The 25,569-nt window shown below is 40.5% G+C and overlaps 1 protein-coding gene and 2 long non-coding RNA genes across 5 annotated transcripts in view; 1 reads left to right on the top strand and 2 right to left on the bottom strand.

Moving 5' to 3' along the window:
* Positions 1–6,509: 6,509 nt before the first annotated feature.
* Positions 6,510–20,453, top strand: LOC309873183. 2 transcript variants are annotated; one of them, XR_014316220.1, is made up of 3 exons: positions 6,510–6,620; positions 18,596–18,841; positions 20,123–20,453. It is a non-coding gene; the product is annotated as an uncharacterized lncRNA (long non-coding RNA). The 2 variants fall into 2 exon arrangements; XR_014316221.1 differs by lacking the exon at positions 6,510–6,620 and adding an exon at positions 7,054–7,118.
* On the bottom strand, positions 7,282–12,313 carry LOC309873184. Its single transcript, XR_014316222.1, has 3 exons — positions 12,229–12,313; positions 8,565–8,827; positions 7,282–7,658 (listed from the first exon to the last, which is right to left on the bottom strand). It is a non-coding gene; the product is annotated as an uncharacterized lncRNA (long non-coding RNA).
* LOC309873147 (organic anion transporter 7-like) overlaps positions 17,086–25,569 on the bottom strand; it is a 34,835-nt gene continuing 26,351 nt past the window's right edge. For both annotated transcript variants that reach the window (XM_082748220.1, XM_082748219.1), the window contains 5 exons: positions 24,945–25,060; positions 23,615–23,829; positions 22,141–22,249; positions 21,244–21,447; positions 17,086–18,605 (listed from right to left, as the gene is read on the bottom strand). In XM_082748220.1, the coding sequence (XP_082604346.1) occupies positions 18,545–18,605; positions 21,244–21,447; positions 22,141–22,249; positions 23,615–23,829; positions 24,945–25,060 (705 nt within the window). In that variant the 3' untranslated portion in view covers positions 17,086–18,544. The remainder of the gene's footprint in view (positions 18,606–21,243; positions 21,448–22,140; positions 22,250–23,614; positions 23,830–24,944; positions 25,061–25,569) is intronic.

The following is a 25,569-nucleotide window of genomic DNA, read 5'->3' as shown; positions in this document are numbered from 1 at the left end:
GAGATCATGACCTGAGCCAAAATCAAGAGCTGGTTGCTCAACTGAATGTGCCACCCAGATGCCCCTTAAAGTCTTTATCTAGTAAGTTCATCCTCTGGGCTTAGGGCTGGCTTTTGTTGATTTATATTATTCCTTGAATGGGTCAAACTTTCCTGTTTCTTTGTGTCTCTTGTGATTTTTTTTTCTGTAAATCTAACATTTGAATCTTAATATGGTAACGTTAGAAGTCAGATTTTCTGTCTTTAAAAAAAAAAACCAAAAACTGTTATGGGGTGTTTCTGATAGAGATCAGTCCAAGGTGAAATTTTAAGGTCTTTTTGGTTCTTTTCTGAGCTTGAAATTTACTTGGGCATGAGTGGTGATGTCTAGATTTCTCTGTATATTTGGTTGGTTTTCTTAAAATAAGATTTAAAACATTTTTTTTTAAAGTAATCTCTACAGCCAACATGGGACTCAAACTCACAACCCATGACCAAGAGTCGCACGCCCTACTGACTGAGCCAGCTGGGAACCCTTATGTGGTTGCTTTTGATTGTCCTAGTTCTTAAATGTATAGCTCCCAAAAGGGGCAAATGGGGGGGAAAAAAAAAGAGAAAAATAATAGGTTCTCTCTCTTTAAATCTCTTGGGAGCTGTTTCAGGATGTAGGGTCTGTGCTGATGGCAGCCTGCCTCTATGTATGCACCTTTTTGATCAGACGTAGCAATGGAACACAGATCCTTGATGTCTGAAGGACCAGGTCCTCTTTGCCCATCCTGGCTCCTGTAGCCTGTTCCAGAAATGTGAGCATGGCTGCCTACCAGGATGGGTGTTCTGGATGGTGGCCAATGCTGTGCTAGTGACTGAAATTGACTAAAATGAAAAACAATTGATCAACCAAGACTTCATCTGGAAGCCATAAACTTTGAATAGACTCTATACTTTCTATAGATTTTATTTATTTGAGAGAGTGGGGGGAACAAGTGGTGGGGAGGGGCAGAGGGAGGGCGAGAGAGAGAAGCAGACTCCCCACTGAACAGGAAACACGATTTGGGGATCAATCCCAGGACCCAGAGATCATGATCTGAGCCAGTACTTTTGTTGTCCAGATGAAAAGATGGGTTCCTGGTGCTTCCTCCTCTCCCATCTTCCACAGTGCCACTTCCTACCTAATTCTTCTTTTTTTTTAATTTTTTTAAAAAATTTATTTGACAGACAGAGATCACAAGCAGGCAGAGAGGCAGGCAGAGAGAGGAGGAAACAGTCTCCCCACTGAGCAGAGCCCCTGACACGGGGCTCGATCCCAGGACCCTGGGATCATGACCTGAGCTGAAAGCAAGGCCTTAACCCACTGAGCCACCCAGGCGCCCCCCTAATTCTTTTTCAATCTTTGTACCACTGACAAATGCTCATGAAGAATGGGAGGGCACTCCCCTTTGGAAACCTCAGAACCCATGGACTGGCCATCATCCTTCAAGGTGAACGGCAATAGGTTCTGTATGTTCCTTCTCACAATAGGACCCCAAACATCTCATTAGGAGGCAGGATGTAGCTGGATAAGCCAATAATATTAAGGATGATTTCTTTGGAATTTCCTTTGTGTCTTTCCCACATTCCTACGGCTTATCCTATCTGTGCTTTTTCTGTTTTGTTTTGTCTCTCGGAAGGCATTTTCCAGATGAAAAATGGAAGAAGCTTAAGACTGGTTGGCTTTGCTTTCAAAACCTAAAGTCCCCAAGGAACACTAGAGATTCTCTGGAAGAGATCAGGAGAGAGAGGAAAGAAGTTGAGTGCTTGGGAAGGGTGGAAAGTGGGGCAGGGTCTGCAGGTTGTGGGGGGCAAGGATTCAGTCCTGAGGTCTGGTAGCACCCCCAGGGAAGCAGCAGGCCCATAGCAGAGTGGCTCCTAGGAAGGGGAGCAGCCAGACTGGAAGCCCTATTTCCAAGGCCTTGTGTGGTGGTGAATGTCAACATCGTAGCAGCCAAGAGTGTCCAGGGCCAGTAGTAACCTGGTGGTCTTTTTAAACAGATAACTAATAATCCCTGGCTTTTCCCCACCCCATCCCTGTAGTATACCACCCATGTCCATGGGATACAGATAGTTCTGGTAGGGAAGCGTCATAAAAAGAATCCACAAAACTAACCAACCTGTGATTTACTGCCAACTTGGAGGAAATGGGGACTTAAATTAAAATTATGTTGCCATAGAGAAAATAGAACTATGAGACTACACCTGCCTGTACTTATGCACTGAGCTATATACCATTCCCTCTGTTTAGGCCTCTGTTTTCATTCCATCTTCATCTGGGGAGTGCTTACCCCTCTGCTTGGTAGTCACCATGTGCTCTGTGAATGGCTGCTGGATTATGAAGACTCATTTCAAAGTTCTCGATAATGACGCCAAATTGCGTTTTTAGCAGCCTTCTAGCAGAAACTCTCTTACAATTCTGCTCTTGGTTCATGAATTTCTATTTAACTGCCCTCTCACTGGCCTTGATAATGAGCACTCTTTAATTTTTGGTCTTTTGCTTTTATTTATTTATTTTTCTAGTTTTATTTGTACATAAACAATGAATCTTGGAACACTGCATCAAAAACTAGTGATGTGCTTTGGTGAGTGCTGTGAAGTGTGTAAACCTGGTGATTCACAGACCTGTACCCCTGGGGATAAAAATAAATGTTTATAAAAAATAAAAAATTAAAAAAAAATGTCTACATTGGGGCGCCTGGGTGGCTCAGAGGGTGATCTGCCTTCAGCTTGGATCAGGGTCTCAGGGTCCTGGGATCGGGCCCCGCATTGGGCTCTCTGCTCAGTGGGGAGCCTGCTTCTCCCTCTCTCTCTCTGCCTGCCTCTTTGCCTACTTGTGATCTCTCTTTCTGTGTCAAATAAACAAATAAAATCTTTTTAAAAAAAGTCTACATTTAGAACTCTTTCCCCTCTTTTCTCAACAGTTGCATTCCCAGTGGAAACCAGCTGGTCTGGCTCTCACAGGCAGCCCAATGGGACTCTTCCCCTGAGATGCGCTGTCATCTGGGGGACAGGCCCCTGTCCTCTTTCTTCAGTGACCAAGCCAGTCCTTACACCTCATGGTGCTTGATTTTATACATCAATCTGGCTAGGCTATGGTATTCAGATGTTGGATAAAACACCAATCTAGATGTTTTTGTGAAGGTAGTTTTTAGATATTATTAATACATAAACCAGTCGATTTGGGGGCAAAGCACATTACCCTCCATAACGTGTATGTGTGTGTATGTGGGGGGGAAGCTTATCCAGTCCATTGGAGACCTCAAAGGAAAAAGACAGGTTCCCTTGGAAGAAGAAGGAACTCGGCCTCCAGACTGCCTTCAGACCGAGAAACTCATCTCTTCTTTCAACTCCTCTCTGGGTCTCCAGGCTGCTCCCCATTCACAGACTTCAAATGTGCCAGCCGCCACAGTCTCATGAGCCAATGCCTTAAAATAAATGTCTCTCTGTATATGTACACATCCTACTGGTTCTCTTTCTCTGGAAAATTGGAATCAGAGTCATGCAGGCTCACAGGAATCCACAGCCCCATAAAGCTGATTTCACTCCCTGGGCTGGGGGCTGTCAGGGTCTGAGGGATGAGAGACTGGTGTTTGGATCTGGGAGTGTTTGTGAAATACCTTCAAGGTGTGTTTGTCACCCTAAGGCACCCAATTTTGACCTCATCACCCCTAAATCTACGGTGCAGGCTGGGAAGAGGTAGTCTGCGTGACCTGGGGAGTCTGAGGTCAGTGTGCGGAGAGATGAGATTGTGGCTAAATCAAAGACACTGACCACATGGAATAGTCTGGCTCGGAGACTGGGGTGGGTGGTCTCAAGTCATGTTTTGTCTTCCTCATCAGAGATCAGACCAGGGCAGCCAGGAGGTCTGCTCACTCCTTCTCCGCATCCTAGATGGAGTCAACCAGAGGCTGATTCCTGGTTTCAGCAAAGAGTTTTACGGCAAGACCAGGGAGTCCGGGAATGTCTCCATGCACAATCCAGGCCGGTTGGGGAGAACACACAGTTAGCATCATCTAGAGGGGAGCCCGGGCCGTTCCAGTATTAGCAGCAATTCCCAGGATTCCTGTGGCTATTGCTCTTGGGGGTACAAACAATAATACAAAATAAAAAGTGAATTTCCACACATATAATTTGTAGTTTATTTTTTGCTTTGTTTATGGAAGATAGCATATCAGTGTGTTTAGATGCATGGGAGGTTGATGACATCCTCTTTCTTTGGAAATCTCTCTTCTTTGCTAACCATGTTTTTTTTTTTCAAGTTTAATTGAGCATTAAGAGAATTCGATCATTAAAAAAATACTGTTAATCATAGTGTCTACCCTTTGTGGGATTCAGAAGATCACATGAGATGTTACATTAAACAGCTTAATCCAGGGCCAGGCAAAACCTCAGCTTTCAAAAAAATTTAGGTATAATTTTTATTATCATCACTATTAATCACTATTATCATCACTATATGATGCTTTTGGCAACCAACTCATCCTGGTTCTCTTATCCTAGTAAGTGTCAATTCACTGGGAAATGTCTGTTTTGATCAAGAAAGAGCATCATGAGATTTAGACCCAATTATGGAGGGCATGAATTCACTTCCATGAGTGGAAACAGTGGTGACAGCGGTGGGAGAAACTCCTCACCAAAGCTACCGAAACCCCGGCTCAGAATCTGCATTTCTGGAGAGAAGGAGACCAATGAGACTCAAAACACCTGAGCTGGAAGAATCAGAATCCATCACATTACAAGCCAAAAAGGTCTTTTTTTGGAGATGCTTTTGCGCTTCTAAAATACACTGTAGAGAAATCGTGCAGAGGAGAGCATGTGTGGTGGCTAGTCTGCTGAGTAGCGCGATTGACCTTCATAATCTGGCTGCAGTGAATAAAAGGGTCTGCATTATTTCATCCACTCTTCTTGTGTATCTGAGATTTGCCAGAAAAGGAGGGAGGGGAAGCTGAGTCTGACAGGAGCTGCTTTCATTATTCTGTCCAGGGTCTCCTCTGCCCTTTTTGTAGAATGTAGGAGTCTGTATGAACCTAGGAGCCTATGCAGTGTTGGCATGGGACTAGCACTGCAGAAGAGAGAATAATAAAATAGCAACTCCTGGGAGCCTGGGTAGCTCAGACGGTTGAGTGTCTGACTCTTGATTTCGGTTCAGGTTATGATCTACAGACTCTCTCTACCTCTCTCTCTCTCTCTTTTAATATTTTACTTATTTATTTTGACAGAGAGAGGGAGAGAGATCACAAGTAGGCAGAACAGCAGGCAGAGAGAGAGAGAGAGAGAGAGAGAGAGAGAGTGAAGCAGCTCCCTGCTGAGCAGAGAGTCTGATGCGGGACTGGATCCCAGGACCCGGAGATCATGACCTGAGCCCAAAGCAGAGGCTTAAGCCAGTGAGCCACCCAGGCGTGCATGATCTAGGCTCTTTAGACTGAGTCCCATGATGGGCTCTGCACTGGGCGTGGAGGCTGCTTAAGATTCTCCCTCTCCCTCTGTCTCTCCCCTCAGCTCTGTCTCTCAATCTCTAAAAAAATAAAAGAGAATGTAACAACATTGGAGTGGGCTGTGTTGTAAGACAGCAAGTTTGCATCATTGCTGACATTCAGGAGGAGACGTGGAACCACCGATCAGGGAATCCTATGAAATGCACAACTGTCCTGGGAGTTAGGTGGAGCCTGGGGACTTGCCCCACTTATTACATATAATCATTCCATTTAGTAAGAGACCTAAGGGATCTTCTTAACGACTCGATGCCTTGTTCCTACCGTGCACTCCTCTCCTGGAAGACAAGGAATTTTTATTTTCTTGCTGTCAGGATGACATCCCTAAACCAGAGTTGCAGTTAAGGCAACATGAGTGGTGATGGACTTACCAGAGGGTAGATGTTTTCCAAAACTATAGTAATAAAGAAAAGAGCCCAGACAGAGGAAGTGAGGGTATTGTGTTCTCACGTGGGATACGATGACAAGACCCATATCTTCCACGTTTACTATAGAGAGTTACCAGCCAAAACACAAGTGATCAATTTCTGTCCTAGAGAACCTGATAGCAAGGGGGTGGCACCAGTTTCCGGATACTTCCAGGATGTGATGAAGGCAATCATATATCTGAGCTGACCTTTGCTCACCTGTGGTTCCCTTCCCAGCAATGTAATGGCAGAAACTGTGCTCACCCCAAGAAGGGTTCCAGGAAATCCTTGGAACACCATCTTCCCTTTCCTTCTGGCTTCAGACCAGTGATCCACACAATCCTGGAGGAACACTGAGAAGCTATTTTCCACCCTGTGCTCTTTTCTCACCTGGAGGCACAAATGTGATGGCTAAAACGGAGAGATTCCCAGCAGGAACTTAAAAAAAGTCATCTGGCTCACTCAGCCCGGGGGACTCATTGCCAAAAAGTCCAGCCCAGTTGCCTGGAAGGTTGACGAAGCCAAGGAGAATCTGGGACCAGAAAATCATTTCCCCCGTGGGCTGGAGGTGGAGAGTCAGGCCATAAGCAAGGATGGCAACTGTGAGGCTGTGGTGAACAAAAAAGGAAAGACAAAGGCCATAAGGTTTAGATTCTCTGTCCTAAAAATGATAATTCGAGCCAGGAAGCCGAGGTTGGTGGTAAAATATAAAGGTACGATTTGATTTGTAGAATATTTATGTTGACTATATTTTCCTATTTTCCATATTTTTGAAACTCTGACATTTAGGCTCTTGACCTTGGAGAGATTGCCTCTCCCAGGGTTAGCTAAGTCATAGAGCATAAAACTCCCCCGTAAGTGCACCTTTGACATACAAACCACCAACCCAGAGTTCCAACCCCAACCATTTCCTTTATCAAGCTTACATACCACACCAACATTCCCCCTTGCCTAAACCACCCCAGGACCAGGTTCTGGACAACTAGGGGTCACTGCTATAGCTCAGAGCCTACCAGAACTATTTAAACCATTCAATCCTGACCTTACTGGGGGACCTACCCTCTCCTGTTCCCACCAAAACTGCAAAAAAAAAAAAAAAAAAAAAAAAAAAAGGTGCTGGGCTATGCTTTCTTCTCTCTGCCTCCGGACTGACCCTGGTGCTCTCCACATAGCCCTCTCCGGCATGCCATGCCTTCTCTTTCTAGGGATCTGTGAGTATAAACCTCCTTCATGATAATTATCTCCAAGTGTGCATGTCTTGCAACACCTGATTAAACCTAATCTCTGGGTACGTTTTAAACACAGTTTCTTTGCAAGGTAATGATTTAAAAGTTATCCTAAATAATGATATGATCATGGAGGTTATAATCATTGTTAAGTTTATTGGGGGGTGGATGGGTGGATGGCACATAATGGGACCTTCTAGAGTTTGAGAGTTTTCCCCTATATCTTTATCTGGGTGGTGGTTATATATTCACACATAGAAATATTGATTGAGCTGCACTTTACTGTTTATACTTTTACCTCAGTTGAAATAGAAAACAAACAAGTAAAGGAACTTAAAGCGAAGCCTGTCCATGACTGAAGATGTCAGCATCATCTCCAGAGATGAGCCTTGTGGGGCCATGTGATAAAACTCCTCATGACACAATTTGTTTTGCTTTGGTTTTTTCATCTCTTCCAAACAGCAATTATCTTTGTAGCTTCCTCAGATTTTATTTCAAATCTGTCTCTAGAGCGTGTTGTATCCTCTGAAATAACAAACAGAAAAATATCCCTGGTATTTTAATATTTTTCATGAACTGTGTGCAAAGTCTACCTCACAAAGGACAGAGCACAGATTCCTTTATGCAGGTTGGGCATGCAGACTGAGTCACACACAGAAGGGTTTTTTTCTGTGCTGCTTCCAGCTCCTCCTGCATCTCACAACCTTCAACAACAACAGCAAGAAATCGCTGAGTTTCCCCAAAATGTAGGCATCGTGTGGTCCATAATGGAGGACGAGATAGATGGCTTGTTTTTCTGTATACTGGAAAATACAGCCATTAAAGATGCATTGGCAAGTGTAGAAGTACCATGTGAATTGGGGGGCTAGGGGGAAATTATGTAGCGACAATGACATTTTAATGTGAGACTCAACTGGGTTGCAGGGTCTCAGAAGGGGTGCGTAGTCTAGAGATTTAGATTTGGATGGGGACTAAATGAAGAGTAACTAGAGTTATGTTCCAATGCTTCATTTTTATCTGATGGGAATGACAGTTTTGGCAATTGAGCTTGGTTCCTAGTTGGCCCCTCTTAGTTAAAAAAAAAAAAAAAAGTTTATTTTGGGAAAGAGGATAATTTCCTGAGAGCCTATATTATGGTTCTTGGATTTACCTCTTTCAGAAAAATCTTGGCATGCTGTGCTGCATGAATGAGACGGTTCTCAATCTGAGAATGAGATCAGGGGAGAGCTTGGTGTAGTATGATTTACACCCAGATTTTATAACCTGGCCTTATATGATGGCTCTGCAACATGCTAGGTATATACCTTGAGGAAAGTAACAGGACATCTCTAAGCCTCAATCTCTTTGTCACTAAAGAGATGAAAGAATGGTTTCATATCCCCCAAATCAATCAGCATGACACATCACTTTAACAAAGTGAAGGATACAAACCATGTGATCATCTCAGTAGATGCAGAAAAAACATTTGACAAAATTCAACATTCATTCATGACAAAAAGTCATAGCAAAAAATTCACAGCTGGGGCGCCTGGGTGGCTCGGTGGGTTAAAGCCTCTGCCTTCAGCTCAGGTCGTGATCCCAGGGTTCTGGGATTGAGCCCGGCATTGGGCTCTCTGCTCAGCAGGGAGCCTGCTTCCTCTTCTCTGCCTGATTCCTCCTCTCTGCCTGCTTCTCTGCCTTCTTGTGATCTCCGTCTGTCAAATAAATACATAAAAAATCTAAAAAAAAATTCACAGCTAACATCTGTTGCATTTCTGTACCCTAATAATGAAGTAGCAGAAAGAGATATTTAAAAAACAATCCATTTACAATTGCACCAAAAGGAACAAAATACCTTGGGATAAATTTGATAAAGGAAGTGAAAAACCTATATTCTGAAATCTATAGGATATTGATGAAAGAAATTGAAGATGACACAAATGGCAGGATGTATCATGTTCACAGATTGGAAGAATTAATATTATTAAAATGTCCATACTACCCAAAGCAATCTACAGATTCAATGCAGACCCTATCAAAATACCAGCCATTTTTCACAGAACTAGGACAAATAATCCTAAAACTCATATGGAACCACAAAAGATCCTAAATAGCCAAAGCAATCTTGAGAAAGAAGAACAAAGCTGGAGGTATCACAATCTCAGATTTTTCAAGATATATTACAAAGATATATTAACCTGGCTGCTTCTGGCTTTTTTCTCATAGTAGGCCCTCAATAAATAAAATGTTTGTTGAGTGAAAAAACAAAAAACAAAAAAAACAAAAACAAAAACAAAATAACGGTATAGCACAAAAATAGATACATAGATCAGTAGAACAAAATAGAGAGCGAGAAATAAATCTATGCTTGTCTGGTGAATTAATCTATGATAGATGAGGCAAGAATATACAGAGGGGAAAAGAGAGTCTTTTCAATAAATGGTGTTGGGAAAATATATATAGGATTCCTACAACTCAACATCAAAAAAGCTCCACAAATAATCCAATTAAAAATGGGTAGAAGACATGAACAGATATGTCTCCAAAGAAGACATCCAAACGGCCAAAAGACACATGACAAGATGTTCAACATCACTCATCACCAGGGAAATGCAAATCAAAATCACAGTGAGATACCAGCTCACACCAGTCAGAATCGCTGGTATCAAAAAGATAAGAAATAACAAGTGTTGGCTAGGATGTAGAGAAAACAGAACCCCATGCAGTCTTGGTGGGAATGTAAATTGGTGCAACTACTGTGGGAGACAGTGTGGAGTTTCCTCAAAAAATGACAAATAGAAATACCGTATGATCCAGTAATTCCACTACTGGGTATTTACCCAAAGAAAGCAAAAGCACTAATCTGAAAAAATATATGTGCTCCTATGCTCATTGAAGCATTATTTACAACAGGCTAGATATGGAAGCAGCCCAAGTGTCCATTGATAGATGAATGGATAAAGAAGATGTGGTATATATGAATAATGGAATATTACATATTTCCAGAGAAAGAACAAAACCTGCCACAGGTAGACGCTCACTACATCCCCCATAAATGAAAGCGTGTGGATGAATGAATGAATAGGAAACTCTTCTTATGCTGTCTTCTACACGGTCACTAATTTTTCTACTTGCTTTACTCTTCTGAAAAATGGCTGCCATAAGATTCGCTGGACAGGCATAGATTAGTTTTTATTACTTTTCCTTAGACAGATTGAGACCAGTACACACTTTTTACAATTGTTAATACTCAGTGCTTCCTGCCTCCATTGAGCAAAATATGAGTTTAATACTTTTAACAACAACATATTCCCTTCTAACTTGGCCCAAATGATCTTGAAACCCATTAAGAACCAGGAAAGTGAGCTCGGAAGACCTGTAATCTTACCTTCCATTCCTGTTATGGATACTAACTAATAAAGATATCAGATTATGTCTTCCCCATGTCCCTATCCAGCTCCCTTCCTCCTCACTCTCATGGCTAGGGCATCTCCAACATTCTTTCTGTTCCTGTGTGCAGCCTTTCTAAGCTTAAGTCCTCCTCAAGTTCATTGGTGATAATCAGCCACAGAGTAGACTCTGTCATCCACCTGATCAAAGAAGACAGAGGTGCAGCCAAGTCTCATGTGCCCATATTTCATGCATTCTTTGTCTTGAGAAGGTACCTCCCCAAATAGGCTGTTCTGCCCTACTGATTATTTTGAGCTGAAGGCATGTGAGAAACAGCAGATGCAGGCAGAGTTCCAACCTGTCTTTCTACCTGAAAGTAGGTAATGAAATTTCCCATGACAAAGATGTCTTTTCTGTGCCAGGAAGAGAACATTCTTTTTTTTTTTCCATATTTATTTATTTATTTATTTATTTATAAGCATATAAGGTAATTTTATCCCCAGGGGTACAGGTCTGTGAATTGCCAGGAAGAGAACATTCTTATCAGTAGAGACTGGGAGTTGATGCCAAAAAGGACCTATACAAACTCAAAAAAAAACCCCAAAAACCCTCATAATAAAATAACTTTTACCCTTAATTTCCCCACATATTTTCTACTCACTGTCTCACAAATTACCACCCCCAGCCTCAGTCTCTTTGTTTCGTCTCATTGCCATGATTTACTGCTTGTGTGTGTGCGTGTGTAGTCAAAAGGTATATATGCCTTTAGGGCTATTGGATTTTTGAAGCTTCATTTTCCTTCCCCTTTGCTTTTTTCCCCTTTTCCCCTCTTTTCTCTTAATTTTCTTTCCTGTTTTTCCCATTCTTCTTCTGAAAACTCCCATGTACCTATAAAAATATAGATAAATTTGTGTGTATTTCTCCTACTACTCTGTCTTATGTTAGTTTAATTCTCAGGCCACCCACAGAATCTAAAAGGGTACAAGGAAGTTTTCTTCCCCAGCAGCTAGATGTTTTTCCTCTCCATCGAATACCCACCCCTGTTCAGTTATGCTGGAAAATATTTGATTTACTTCTTCCTGTACCATAACTAGAAAAATATGACAACGTCCCCTCCATGCAGTGCAACTTCACTGCTTAGGATAAAGACTTGGAGTTGTATTGGCTCCCCTTTTATTCAGGGGAGGTGTCAATTTTAGTGAAAATAAGTGCAGTGTGCCTAGTTAAATTTGTATTCAAATGAACAGTGAATAACTTTAGTAAAACTATTTTCTATGCACTACTTTGGGCATACTTATACTAAAATATTATTTGTTGTGTGCCAGAAATTTGAATTGAATGGGACATCTTGTATTTTATCCAGGTAGAACATAAGAATACAGAACCTCAAACAAGTTGAAATATCACACAAGCAAAGAATAATTTTCAGAGTATCTATGTGCCATGAAACATTTGAGGTATTATTATTTTAGAAAATTGTTGTTTGTCTGAAATTCAAATTTAATTTAGTGTCCAAAGATATTACCTGACAACCTTGTCTGTTCAGCTTTTCAAATCACAGATTAGTAAAGAACATGCTCAAGTATTTATCAAACAGAATCCACATACGCTGATTCCATGCATCTTTCATTCCAGGATCCTCTAAGACTAAGAGAAAGCTTATTCCTTAAAGACAGAAAGATGACAAATAATGGCACAGAAACCACCAGCTGGAAAGTACACCAACCTTGAATGGCAAAAGCCAGACCTCGTAAGATTTTACATCCGAAACTACTGATACAGATTACCAGAGTCACTTCCATGCTTGGAACAGGGGCACTGTCCATTCTGTAACCGAAATAAAACAGACAGGGTTTGAAGTTCAAGCAAAGGCGGGATGTCAAAGTCAGAGTCAAGGCTTGGAAAGTGCCCAAGGCCAAAAGTGTTGACTTACTGAGCATAACACTGTTTGCAAAGATGGTCATGATAGAAAGTCCAGCCAAGAACCACAGTGAGCAGGAAATGAGGCAGCCGAGCTGGCAGAAACACTTGTTTTGTGTCCTAATGTATGGTCTATGCTGGAGAGCATTCCATATGTGCTTGAGAAGAATATATTTTCTGCTGCTGTTGATGGGATGTTCCCCACATGTCTATAGAACACTTAGGTCCATTTAGCATAAAGTATACTCTGAATTCATTATTTCTGTATTGATTTTCTGTTTGGATGATCAATCCATTGTTGAAAACGGGGTATTTAAATCCCCTACTATTGGGGCGCCTGGGTGGCTCAGTGGGTTAAAGCCTCTGCCTTCGGCTCAGGTCCTGATCCTAGGGTCCTGGGATCGAGCCCCACATCGGGCTCTCTGCTTAGTGGGGAGCCTGCTTCCTCCTCTCTCTCTGCCTGCTTCTCTGCCTACTTGTGATCTCTGTCTGTCAAAATGAATAAATAAAATCTTAAAAAAAATTATTAAAAAAAATAAATAAAAAATAAATAAGTCTCCTACTATTATTGTTTTGCTGTCTACTTCTCCCTTTATATCTGTTATATTTGCTTAATTTATTTAGGTACTATGACGATGGATGCATATTTTTTCATAATTTTATTGGGATATAATTGGCACACAGCACTCTGTAAGTTTAAGACATATAACATAGAGACTTGAATTACATGTATTGTGAAATTACCGCAATAAATTTAGTTAACGGCAGTCGCTTCATAGAGACACAAAAAGAAAAAAAAAATTTCTTGTGATGAAGACTATTTTCTTAGCAATTTTCAAATATATCATACAGCAGAATTAACTATAGCCACCCTGTTGTATTTATTTATCTTACAACTGGAAATTATTGCATTTGACCACCTCCATCCAATCCCTCCCACTGCCCCACATCTGGTAACCATAAATGTGATTTCTTTTTCTATGTGTGTTTTTTGTTTTGTTTTAAGTCTACATTAAGTGAGATCATACAGTATTTGTCTTTCCCTGTCTGACTTAGTTCACTCAGCACAATGCTCTCAACATCCATTTATGTTGTTGCCAATGGTGGGGTTTCCTTCTTTTTTTCTGGCTGAATGGTATTTCATGCTACTTCTTTATCCATTCATCCGACGATAGACACTTAGGTTGTTTCCATGTTTTGGCTGTTGTAAATAATGCTGTAGTAAACGTGCAGGTACAGATGCCTCTTCAACACAGTGATCCTTGTTTCCTTCAGGTATATATCCAGAAGTAGAATTTTTGCATTGTATAGTAGTCTTATTTTTAATTTTTTGAGGAATCTCTTCTGCCTCTCCATATAAACTTCAGAATTAATTGTTGATATTTACAAAATAATCTGCATAGATTTTGATTTTGATGCATTGGATCTATAGATCAAGTTGGGAAGAACTGACATCTTGAGAGTCCTTTTAAATATTTTTTTTTTAATTTATTTATTTGACAGAGAGATCACAAGTAGGCAGAGAGGCAGGCAGAGAGAGAGAGAGAGGAGGAAGCAGGCTCCCTGCTGAGCAGAGAGCCCGATGCGGGACTCGATCCCAGGACGCTGAGATCATGACCTGAGCCGAAGGCAGTGGCTTAACCCACTGAGCCACCCAGGCGCCCCTTGAGAGTCCTTTTAATATTGTGTAGGAATAAGGAAGGTATCATGCAGAGTCTCCAGGAAGCAGTTTCTAATCTGTGACAGTGAGCACGGCTCATTATTTTCTTCTTTTTACCCAATCATTTATTGCTTCTATGATCCCAAAGGAGGCTTGGGCGATAATAATCTGGATGACATTGTATATGACTCAAGGTCAGTGTCTCAGATCAGGGTTCATGATAAAATTTTTAATCATCATCAAAAGGCTTGAATGCATTACCAATGATTTCCTTTCTCCAAACTCTTAGATGTAGCCTCTTTCCAGTCAGGAATATGTAGAGTGACCCTAAAGTTCTCATACTCAGTGGGATACTTTTGACATCAAAAGTGGATGTTATTATTAGGCAAATAGTTAGGCAAACAGGATTACTGGTTACTCAAGGAATAAAGGAATTTGAGCTATTGCATTAGATATGCAAAGAGAAAGGATTCAAGGAACCAATGCTGAGCAGGTTTGTCTAGGCTTGGACTGGTGTTTAAATGGCAAAACTGTGATCACTGTGTTAGTTGTCTAAGTCCCAGAAGCCCATGTCCACACCCTGAGTCACCGCCCCCCCCAGGGTGTTTTAAAACTTATTTCTACAGGGGCACCAGCATGGGTGTTGTACCAGCAGTGGACTGAAGTTGGGGTCTGGTTTGTTCAAGAGATTTAAAGTATGAAATTTTTAATTGCCTTGTTTATATCTATACATTTAGATATTCAGCATTTTAAAGAAGTGAGAAAAATATGAGACTACACATCTTTGAATATTGGATGAAAGGGATGTATTCTGCTGCTGTTGGGTAGAATGCTCTGGTCTACTAAGTCCATTTGTTGTAGAGTGCATTTCAATTTCAGTATTTTCTTATTGATTGGCTGGCTGGCTGTTCTATCCATTGCTGATAGTAAGTTATTAAAATCTCTTATTGTTATTGTATTGTCTGTTTCTCCCTTAAGTTCTGTTTTTTTTTTTTTTAGGGTTTTTTTTTTTTAAATTTGTCAGAGAGAGAGAGCGCACAGGCAGAGAGAGTGGCAGAGGGAGAAGCAGACTCCCCCGCTGAGCAAGAGCCGGATGTGGGACTCCATCCCAGGATGCTGGGATCATGACCTGAGCCAAAGGCAGCCACTTAACCAACTGAGACACCCAGGTGTCCCCCTTTAAGTTCTGTTATTAATTGCTTAATATATTTCAATGCTTAGGTATTGGAAGCATATATATTTGTGATAACTATATCTTCTTGATGTATTGATCTCTTTGATATCATATAATAACCTTTCTTTGGTCTTCTTTTACCCTTTTTGGCTTGAGGTCTATCTTATCTGATGTAAGTGAGGCTATGCCTGCCTTGTCGTTTCCACTTGCTTGGAATTTATTCTTCCATGCTTTCACTGTCTTGCGAGCAGTATATATTCAGGTAATTTTTAAGTCCATTCAGCCACTCTGTGCCTTTTGATTTGTGAGTTCAAGCCATTTCATTTAGGGTAATTATTAATATGTAAGAATTTACTACTGCTATTCCATCTTTTGCTTTCTGTTTTTGTTTTTCCCATGTTTCTCTTTCTTGTTTTTTGTCTAGTTTAGTAAATTGGTGGTTTTCCATGGTGATTTTCTCAGTCTCCCCCTTTATTATGTTTTGTGTCTCTGCTCTAGATTTTTGCCTGGTGGTTACAATGAGGTCTACAGAAAACATCTCATGAAATAATCCTTTTTCCGCTGATAGCAATTTATCTTCATTCACTTATCAAGTATCCTTTCTTTTACCCTTCCCCTTTTATATCTTTGATGTCATGATCTTTTTTTTTTTTTTTTGAGAAGGGGAGGGGAAGAGGGAGAGAATCTTAAGCAGGCTCCATGTCCATCATGGAGTCTGATGCTGGGTTCGATCTCATGACCAGAAGATCACCACTCGAGCTGAAAAAGAGTCTGACGCTTAAGCACCCCTCATTTCCTTTTTGTATCCAAGGTTCCCAGCATACTGCTTGATGACTATTATATGCCAAACAAATGATTGCTGGGATTAATTAAAGATTTTTAGAGTTCTATATAATGACACTATCCAGTGTTTTAAGCAGTTCCATAGTAAGTGTTATTTTATAATACTGCCATCAATTAACAAATTTCTATTTACAAATCTTTGGTCTTTTGGAAAATAAAAGTTGTTTTTTAAAATTTAATTTGATTTTTTCAGTGTTCCAAGATTCACTGTTTATGCACCACACCCAGTGCTTCATGCAATACGTGTCGTCCTTAATACCCACCACCAGGCTCAGCCATCCCCCCACTCCCCTCCCCTCCAAAACCCTCAGTTTGTTTCTCAGAGTCCACAGTCTCTCTTGGTTCTTCAGTGTTTTATTTTCGCTTGAACGTCTTTAAATTCCAGTGGTTTTGTACAGGTTTGCATTATTATGAGACCTTTTTCTTTTTTTTTTAAATTATGTTCAGCTAGCCACTGTATAACACATCATTAGTTTTTGATGTAGTGTTCAATGATACATTAGTTGCAAGACTTTTTTCTTTGAAAATTATATGCTTTGGGTTTTTAAAAAAAGATTTTATTTACTTATTTGACAGAGAGAGAGTGATCACAAGTAGGTAGAGAGGCAGGCAGAGAAAGAGGGGGAAGCAGGCTCCCCACTGAGCAGAGAGCCCAATGTGGGGCTCGATCCCAGGACCCTGAGATCATGATCTGAGCTGAAGGCAGAGACTTAACCCACTGAACCACCCAGGCACCCCTGAGTTTTCTTTTTTGACTATTTAATCTTGAATTATGTACTTTTCATGAATATTTATTAGATATACATATTAATATAGAACCATTTTGAAAACTTTTAATTTGTCTTTTGCAATTTTTTAGTGGGGGGAGCATAAGGAGAAGGAGAATCTTAAGAAGCCTCCACACCTAGCTTGGAGCTTGACCCAGGGCTGAATCTCACAACCTTGAGATCATGACCTGAGCTGAAATCAAAAGTCGGACACTTAAGTGACTGAGCCACACAGGTGCCCCTGAAATTTATTTTTGATAATTCCTTATAATATTTTTAAATGGTGCATTATCCTTTTTAAACTTAGAATACAGAGACTTACAAAAAAAGAAAATAAAAATCTCATAAAGGTACACCACTAGAGATTTACAGCTTTTTATAATTTTTATGAGTATTATTCTAGATTTCTCTTATATCTCTAGGGCTGGACCAACAGAGGTTTTAAACGAGTATTTAGGCATTTAGATTTCTGGCATTTGCTTTACTATGCAGAACACTTTTGTAACCCCAAGATTTTGTAGCCAGGTTTTGTATTGAATAACATGGTTTAATTGTTCTATATATCTTTTTAATCACATGGAGTATTCTTTTGGTTTAGGGAATGAAGTTTAAAAATTAGGCATTTATTTATTTATTTTTAATTTATTTTTAAAATTTTATTTATTTATTTGACAGAGAGAGAGACACAGCAAGAGAGGGAACATAAGCAGACGGAGAGGGAGAGGGAGAAGCAGGTTCCTCGCTGAGCAAGGAGCCTGATGCAGGGCTCGATCCCAGGACCCTGGGATCATGACCTGAGCCGAAGGCAGATGCTTAACAACTGAGCCACCCAGGCGCCCCAGGCATTTATTTATAGAATCATATAATGGTAATTATTATGTAATTACTTATTTCTGTCAGTGATTTATGATACCCTTAATCATCATAAATCATTGATAATGATTTGTTGATAATGATAATGATCAATGAATCATTGATAATGAAATCATTGATAATGATCAAACTTCAAGTGTCAATTATGCTACCTTATCATTCTGGACTTCTTTGGATTTGTAAAGGCATCTGCTATTGTGTTTTTGACCTATTGCGTCTCATTCCAGCATATGTTGCCCCCAAAACCTACCTCATCCTCCCTCCATGAGCCTCATTTTTCTGAATCATTTTGCCTATTATTAATTTGTAGATACATATGGAACTCTTTTTGGAGTTGTCCCCAAAGATGGAGTTTTCCATTGTAATTACTCCAGCAATTACTCTACCAATTAACTGGGGCAAAATCTAAGTTTTTAAATTCTATTCCACCTCTCTGTCCAGAAAGATGCTAGACGTCTATAATTTTGCACATATTTTACTATGATTCCTTTAAAAAATATTATGACTTTGAATGTATAGAATTGTCAAATCACTATGTGGTGCACCCGAAATAGAACATTGTATATCTACGAGACATCAAGAATAAAAAAACCTTTTCAAGTATTAGGGCTTTCCCCAAACTTCTCATTATGATTAACTGTAGCTATTGCGTAGTTACTTAGTTCTGCAATTATAAAAGGGATCCATGTTTCCTTTATAGCTTTTTGTTTTGTTTATTTTACAGATCTTTCCAGTATCTGGGGATGATCTTGACTTTCCTTCCTCTGTCTTGTTCCTTGATTAAGCAGTTCATTACTGGAACTCCTTAAAACTGTGTCACTTTCATGAAGGTATCTTCCTTCTTTGTTTTTCTTAGGCCTTCTCTCCTGGTAAAAATACAATGAAACCAACAAAGAAGCACAAAAATGAGAAGACATCAAGTCAACATATAGGTCCTGCATTCTTTAAAGCAAACTGATTCTTGATCCATCAATTTTGATTAAAACCAGGACCCCTGCCCGAAGGATCTGAGTAAATTCTGGGAAGGCAGCTTCCAAAGTTTCAACTCCCACTCTCACCTTTGGAGGCCAAGGGATCTGGAGGCCAAAGGGATTTGAAAGAGGTAAAGGCAATATACAAAAGTTTAAAAATCCTTTCCGATTTTTTTTTTTTTTAAGATTTGATTTATTTATTTGACAGACAGAGATCACAAGCAGGCAGAGAGGCAGGCAGATAGAGAGGAGGAAGCAGGCTCCCTGCTGAGCAGAGAGCCCGATGTGGGGCACAATCCCAGGACCCTGGGACCATGACCCTGAAGGCAGAGGCTTAACCCACTGAGCCACCCACGCGCCCCTTTTCCAATTCTTGATCATTTAAAAATTTTTTAATTTTTTAAACTTTAAAAAATTTTTAAAAATGAAATCTTGCCATTTGCGACAACATGGATGGAACTAGAGCGTATCATGCTTAGCGAAATAAGTCAAGCAGAGAAAGACAACTATCATATGATCTCCCTGATATGAGGAAGTGGTGATGCAACATGGGGGCTTAATTGGGTACGAGAAGAATAAATGAAACAAGATGGGATTGGGAGGGAGACAAACCATAAGTGACTCTTAATCTCACAAAACAAACTGAGGGTTGCTGGGGGGAGGGGGTTTGGGAGAAGGGGGTGGGATTATGGACATTGGGGAGGGTATGTGCTTTGGTGAGTGCTGTGAAGTGTGTAAACCTGGCGATTCACAGACCTGTACCCCTGGGGATAAAAATATATGTTTATAAAAAATAAAAAATTATATTAAAAATTTTTTTTTAAATTTTAAAAATTCTTCAAAAGTTTAAAAGTTTAAAAATTTTTGATCAATTAAAATGCCTATATTTTATTTATTTTATTTTATTTTTGAGTAGGCTCCATGCACAGCATGGAGCCCATTTAAGCCCATGGGCTAAACTCATGACCCTGAAATCAAGACCTGACCTGAGATTGAGAGTCAGATATGTAACTAACTAAGCCACTCAGGCACCCCTTTCTTCCTTCTTTCCTTCCTTCCTTTTTTAGTGGGCCCCATGACCAAAAAAATGCCTATATTTTAAGTTGGGTTTTCTTCAGTACCCCAAAAGGATAAGGACCCAAAAAGAAATATATATCACATGTGCTATATCTCCAAATATGTTTTTGAGAGCATCTGAAATTTTGTTTGTACATGTATCTTAGTCATTTGTGAAGCTCCTACGATCCATAAAGCAAGAAAATTCATGGTCTTACCATTTTTAAAAACTCAAAAATTAAGATGCCCATATGAAAATTTCAAAGTTAGACATTACCATGTATATGAAAGAACAAAGAAAACAAAATCTAATACTAACAATTTTTTTTCACTCTGTTTTCCATTTAACCTTACAGGTGAAAGACTTTGGTTGAACTTCATAACAACTGTTAAAGTAAAAATGTCAAGTAAAAAGGAAGCCCTCCATTTGAAAGAAGACTGAACAATTATGCCTTCAACCTTTAAAGAGTTGAAACCTTCCCAGAAATCTGCCATGGTATATGAGGTTTCCCTCTGATTAATTAAGCTTGTTATTTGTTTGAATGCACCAGCATTCAAGATAATAAAATTTCTTGTTCTGTGTAAAACCAACCAACCAACCAACCAACCAACCAACCAACCAATGTTTACTCCTCCTTTCCCACTTTTCTCAACAGTTGCATTCCCAGCAGAAACCAGCAGCTGGTCTGGATCTCACAGGCAGCCCAACAAGACTCTTCCCCTGAGGTACATGGTCGTCTGTGGGAGGGGCTCCTGTCATCTCCCTGATCACATTCAGATTCTTCAGTGACCAGGGCAGTCCTCAGACACTCGGAGGAGCTCACTGCACTCCCCCAGCTGGGGGCTGCTGGGGTCTCAGGGATGAGATCTGGTGTCTGGATCTGTGTGTGTCTATGAAATACCTCAGGGTGTGTTTGTCACCCTAAGGCACCTAATTTTGGCCTCTGGGCAGAGCCAGTCTGTGTGACCTGGGGAGCCACAGGGTGTCTGAAGTCAGTGTGAAGAGGTATGGAGGTGTAGCTAAACCAAAGGCACTGACCACATGACATATGTCTAGGTCTAAATCTTTCCCTGGGAGGGGCAGCTGGCTGGCTCAGTTGCTGGGCAGGTGACTTGGTCTTGGGGTCATGAGTTCAAGTCCCATTTGGGCATATGGCTCACTAAAAATAAAATAAAATAAAATTCATAGGGGCACCTGGGTGGCTCAGATGGTTGGGTGTCAGCCTTCAGCTCAGGTCATGATCTTGGAGTCTTAGGATCAAGGCCTACGATGGGCTCCCAGCTGGGCAGGGAGTCTGCTTCTCCTTCTCCCTCTGCCTCTCCCACTGCTTGTGCTCTCTCTTTCTCTTTAATGAATAAATCAAGAAAATTCATAAATCTTTCCCAGGGGACAGTGATCCTGAACGGTGTCTTGCCTTCCTCATCACAGACCTAGAGCACACGGTTCCCCTAAGTGGCAGCCAGGGGGTCTACTCACTCCTTTTCCACATCCTGGATGAAGTCAGGCAGAGGCCGATTCCTGGTTTCAGGAAGGAGGAGAACAGCAAGTCCAGAGAGGATGGGGAAGACTCCATACATGATCCAGGGCAGGTGGGGAGAATACACAGTTAGGATCATCAAGAGGGGAGCCAGGGCTGCTCCAAAGTTAGCAGCAATTCCCAGGATTCCTGTCGCTGTTGCCCTTGGAGTGCAAACAATACAAACACAGGTATAAATCCACGCAGGTAATTTGTGATTTATTATTTTGTCTAAATTATGGGAGATATCACAATAGTGTTTAGATACACGAAGGTTGACGATATACTCTTACATTTCAAATATGCTGTCATGTTTGCTAGCAATTTTTTTCAAGTGCACAAGTGCATTAGCACATACTTTCATCATTTAAAAAATGCTCTTATCCATACTATCTACCATTGAGTGGTTCTGTAGATTATTTGGGATGGTATGTTAAAAAAGAACACAGTACCTTGCCAAAGTCAAATTTTAATAAATTTTAGTTTAAATTTAGGTTGTAATTTTTGTTACTATTAATATTATTATGGTCGCTTGGGTAGTTCAGTTGTTAATGTCTGCCTTGAGCTCAGGTCATGATCCCAGGGTCATGGAATCGAATTCTACATCAGGCTTCCAGCTCAGCAGGAAACCTGCTTCTCCCTCTCCCTCTCCCTCTCCCACTACCCCCGCTTGTATTTCTCCTCTCTCTCTCTCTCTCCCTCTCTCTCTGTCAAATAAATAAATAAATATAATCTTTTTTAAAAAAGCTATTACAATTGATGCTTCTGATAACTCACCAGTGTTCTTTCCACTATAAATGTTAATTAGCTGGGGAAGGTCTGTTTTGACCCTGCTAGAGCTTCCATGAGATTTGTACCTGATTATGGTAGGGATTAGTTCATTTCCATGGGCAGAAGAACTCAAGAGAGCTGCAGAAGAAACTCCTACTCCCAAAGTTGACAAAGTAACACGCAGAGTCTGCATTTCTGGAGAGGAAGACCAGCGAGACTCAGGAAATCAGAGCTAAAAGAGTCACCATCCACCAAATAACAAATGCAAAAGATAATTGGACATGTTTGCATGTGTTAAATACATTGTAGAAAAAGTGCACAGAGGCAGAGAACGTGGAGTGACTAGTAGCTGAGAAATGTGACTTATCTGTATGTTACAACTTAAACAGAGAATAAAAAACCCGAGTTATTTTATTACCTCTCCCCAAATCAGAGATTTGCCAAAGATGGAGAGGGGAACATGAGTTCACTTTCATTTATTTTGTCCAGTGTCTCCTCTGCCTTTCATGTATAAACAATTACTGAGGAACGTAAAACTCATCGATGCCCTTGAGGAGTTTAAAACCTGGGTGCACACATGATATTAATGTGGGGCTAGTATTGCGGCAGAGAGTAATAAGACATTTGTATCATGTTCTGGATAAGCTGGAGACTAGCTTGATCTAGAGCAATATTTGAAGATTTAAGAATAAAAACCTGTGTTAGGGGAACAATTGTTGGACTTTGGAAACCTCTGAAAGGAAATCTCAGAGTCCATTTTCTACTCAATAATTTAAAAAGATATATCATGAGAGTGTTACAACATTGGAGTACACTTGTGGTCAAGCAGCAAACATGCATCAGTGCACACATCCAAGATGAGGGTAGAGCTACCAGTCTGGGATCCTGTAACATACACAGTTATGCTGGGAATTAGGCAAAGCACGGGACCACCACCGTTCCTCTATTCATTACATAAGATCATTTAATTTAGCAAAATAGATTCTAAGAGAGGCTTTAACTGCTTCACTCCTTGTTCCTAAAGCCTGCTTCTCTGCTTGAAAACAAGATACTTTTATTTTCTTGAAATCAAAAGTCTTCCCTAAACCATGATTGCAGTGATGGTGACCTAATACAAGACACACAAGTGAATATAGGTAGACATCAGGGAGTAAATTGTCACCGAAGCTGTAGTAATAAGAAAATAACCAGACAGCAGAAATGAGGGTATTGTGTGCTCATATGAGATAAAATTAATATATATTGGACACGATACTGTCATTTACAATTACAAGTGTGATCGGTCAAAGCCAAAAGGGCAAGTGATTAATTGGTCTCCTAGAGAAACTTTAAGGAAGATACAGTACCAGATACTTCTCAAATGTGATAAGGATAGCCATACGTCTGCACCAGCTCTTACTGAGCTATGACTCTTTCCCAGCTGCATAATGGTAGAATCTGTCCTAAATCCTCAGATCAGTTTTGGGGAATCATTAGAACCATATTCTCCCTTTCCTTGTGTGAGTCTAGTCCCCAAGTCCCTGAGATATTTCTTTTCTCCAACCTGTGCTCTTTTCTCACCTTCAGGCAGAAACGTGGTGGTTAGAATGAAGATTCCAAGTAAGGACCCAAAAATCATCTGGCTTACTCGACGGCCCATATGATTCAGGGCCAAAAGGGCAATGTAATTGGCGGGGAGGTTGACCATGCCAAAGAGAACCTGGAACAGGAAAACATTGTTCCCAATGTGCTGGAGGTGGAGAATCAGGCCATAAAAGGGCATGTAGGTTGCAAATCTGCAGGGAACAAAAGAAGAAAGATAGATGTCATTACGTTTAGACCCTAGGTTCTACAGACCACAATCATAAATATCATCAGACAGGCAGCCAGTGGTTGGTATTCAAGCACAAAGGTACGGTCTGTTTTGTAGAATATTCTACGTGGTGGTGATTTTAAAACTATCACAAAATATTGCATAAATTGGAGGTCATAATGGTTACTTTTTGGTAACAATTGGTGGGTGAGGGTATTCTTAAGAATATACAATGAGGGAAGCCCCTGGGTAGTTCAGTCAGTTAAGCATCTGCCTTTGGCTCAGGTCATGATCTAGGAGTCCTGCTCAGCAGGGAGTCTGCTTCTCCTTCTGCCCCTCACCCTGTTTGTATTCTCTCTCTCTCTCAAATAAATAAATAAATTTTTTTTTTTTTTTTTTAAAGAAAGAATACTGGGGCGCCTGGATGGTTCAGTGGGTTAAAGCCTCTGCCTTCGGTTCAGGTCATGATCCCAGAGTCTTGGGATCAAGCTCCACATAGGGCTCTCTGCTCAGTGGGAAGCCTGCTTCCTCCTCTCTCTCCCTACCTGCCTCTATGCCTACTTGTGATCTCTGTCTGTCAAATAAATAAATAAAATCTTAAAAAAAAAAGAAAGAATACATAATTCTTATGAGGCACTCAAGGGTTTTAGAGTTTTTTCTATATCCTAATTTGAGTGATGGTTGCACATTTACATATTCAAATATCCATCAAGCTATATACATTGGTGCACTTTTGAGAATTTTTTTAAAGTTTATTTAAGTGATCTCTACACCCAGTGTGGGGCTCAAGCCAGACATCCCAACTCTTTGTGATTTTATCTCCATTGACATGGAAACTAATAAGTGAAGAAACTTAAAGCTAAAATCTCTACTGTGATTGAAGTTCACAGCTTTCATTTCCATTGGTAAGTTGACCTAAACAAAACTCATTGCACAATTAGTTCTGGGTCAGTCTTTCTGTAACTAAAAAACACAATTATCTTTGGCTTCCTCATGTTTTATCTCCAAATCTGTCCCTACAGCCTGTTGTATCCTTTGATAGGAATAGATTCATGTCTCCACTATTTTAATATTCTTCATGCACAGTGTGAAACCTACCTCACAAAGGACAATAAACAGATCCTTCTGCGCAGGATGGGCGTGCGGAACAAGTCAGGCACGGAAGGTTTTTCCTGTGCTATCTCCAGCTCCTCCTTCATGGTGGATCTCAAAACCTTCAACAACAACCGCCACAAGAAACTGTTCAGCTGTCACACAATGTGAGCATTAGGAGCCCCCCCCCCCTACAGAGGATAAGCTAGACCACTTGCTGTTATATTTAGGAGGAAATCAAGACCTCAGAAAGACACTGACATGTGAAAGGTGAATTAGGGAGTTGAAGGAGCCTCGGGAAAATAAAAGAATTTTTAAACACAAGATCTGAGTGGGCTGTCAGGCATCAGAAAGGGTGTGTATGTTAGATATTCAGATCAGGAAGGGAATCAAATGTGAGTTACTTGGATTAAGGTCCAAAGCTCCATTTATGCTAGATGGGCATGAAAGACCTGGACGTTACGTTTGGTTCTCAGCCAGCCATCCTTTGCAAAGAAGCTGTTTACCTCAGGAAAAATGACATTTCCTGAGAGCCTTTATTTTGGTTCTTCATTCAGTATCTTTGAGGGAATTCCTGGCATATTGTGCTTCCATGAAGGTGATGCCTAGAATTAAATCTGAGAATGAAACC

The sequence above is a fragment of the Mustela nivalis genome, assembly GCF_964662115.1.
Source record: "Mustela nivalis genome assembly, chromosome: 9".
In the NCBI taxonomy this organism is placed as follows: domain Eukaryota; kingdom Metazoa; phylum Chordata; class Mammalia; order Carnivora; family Mustelidae; genus Mustela; species Mustela nivalis.
Note: the sequence above shows the minus strand (reverse complement) of the source record. Positions and strands in the feature narration are given on the sequence as shown.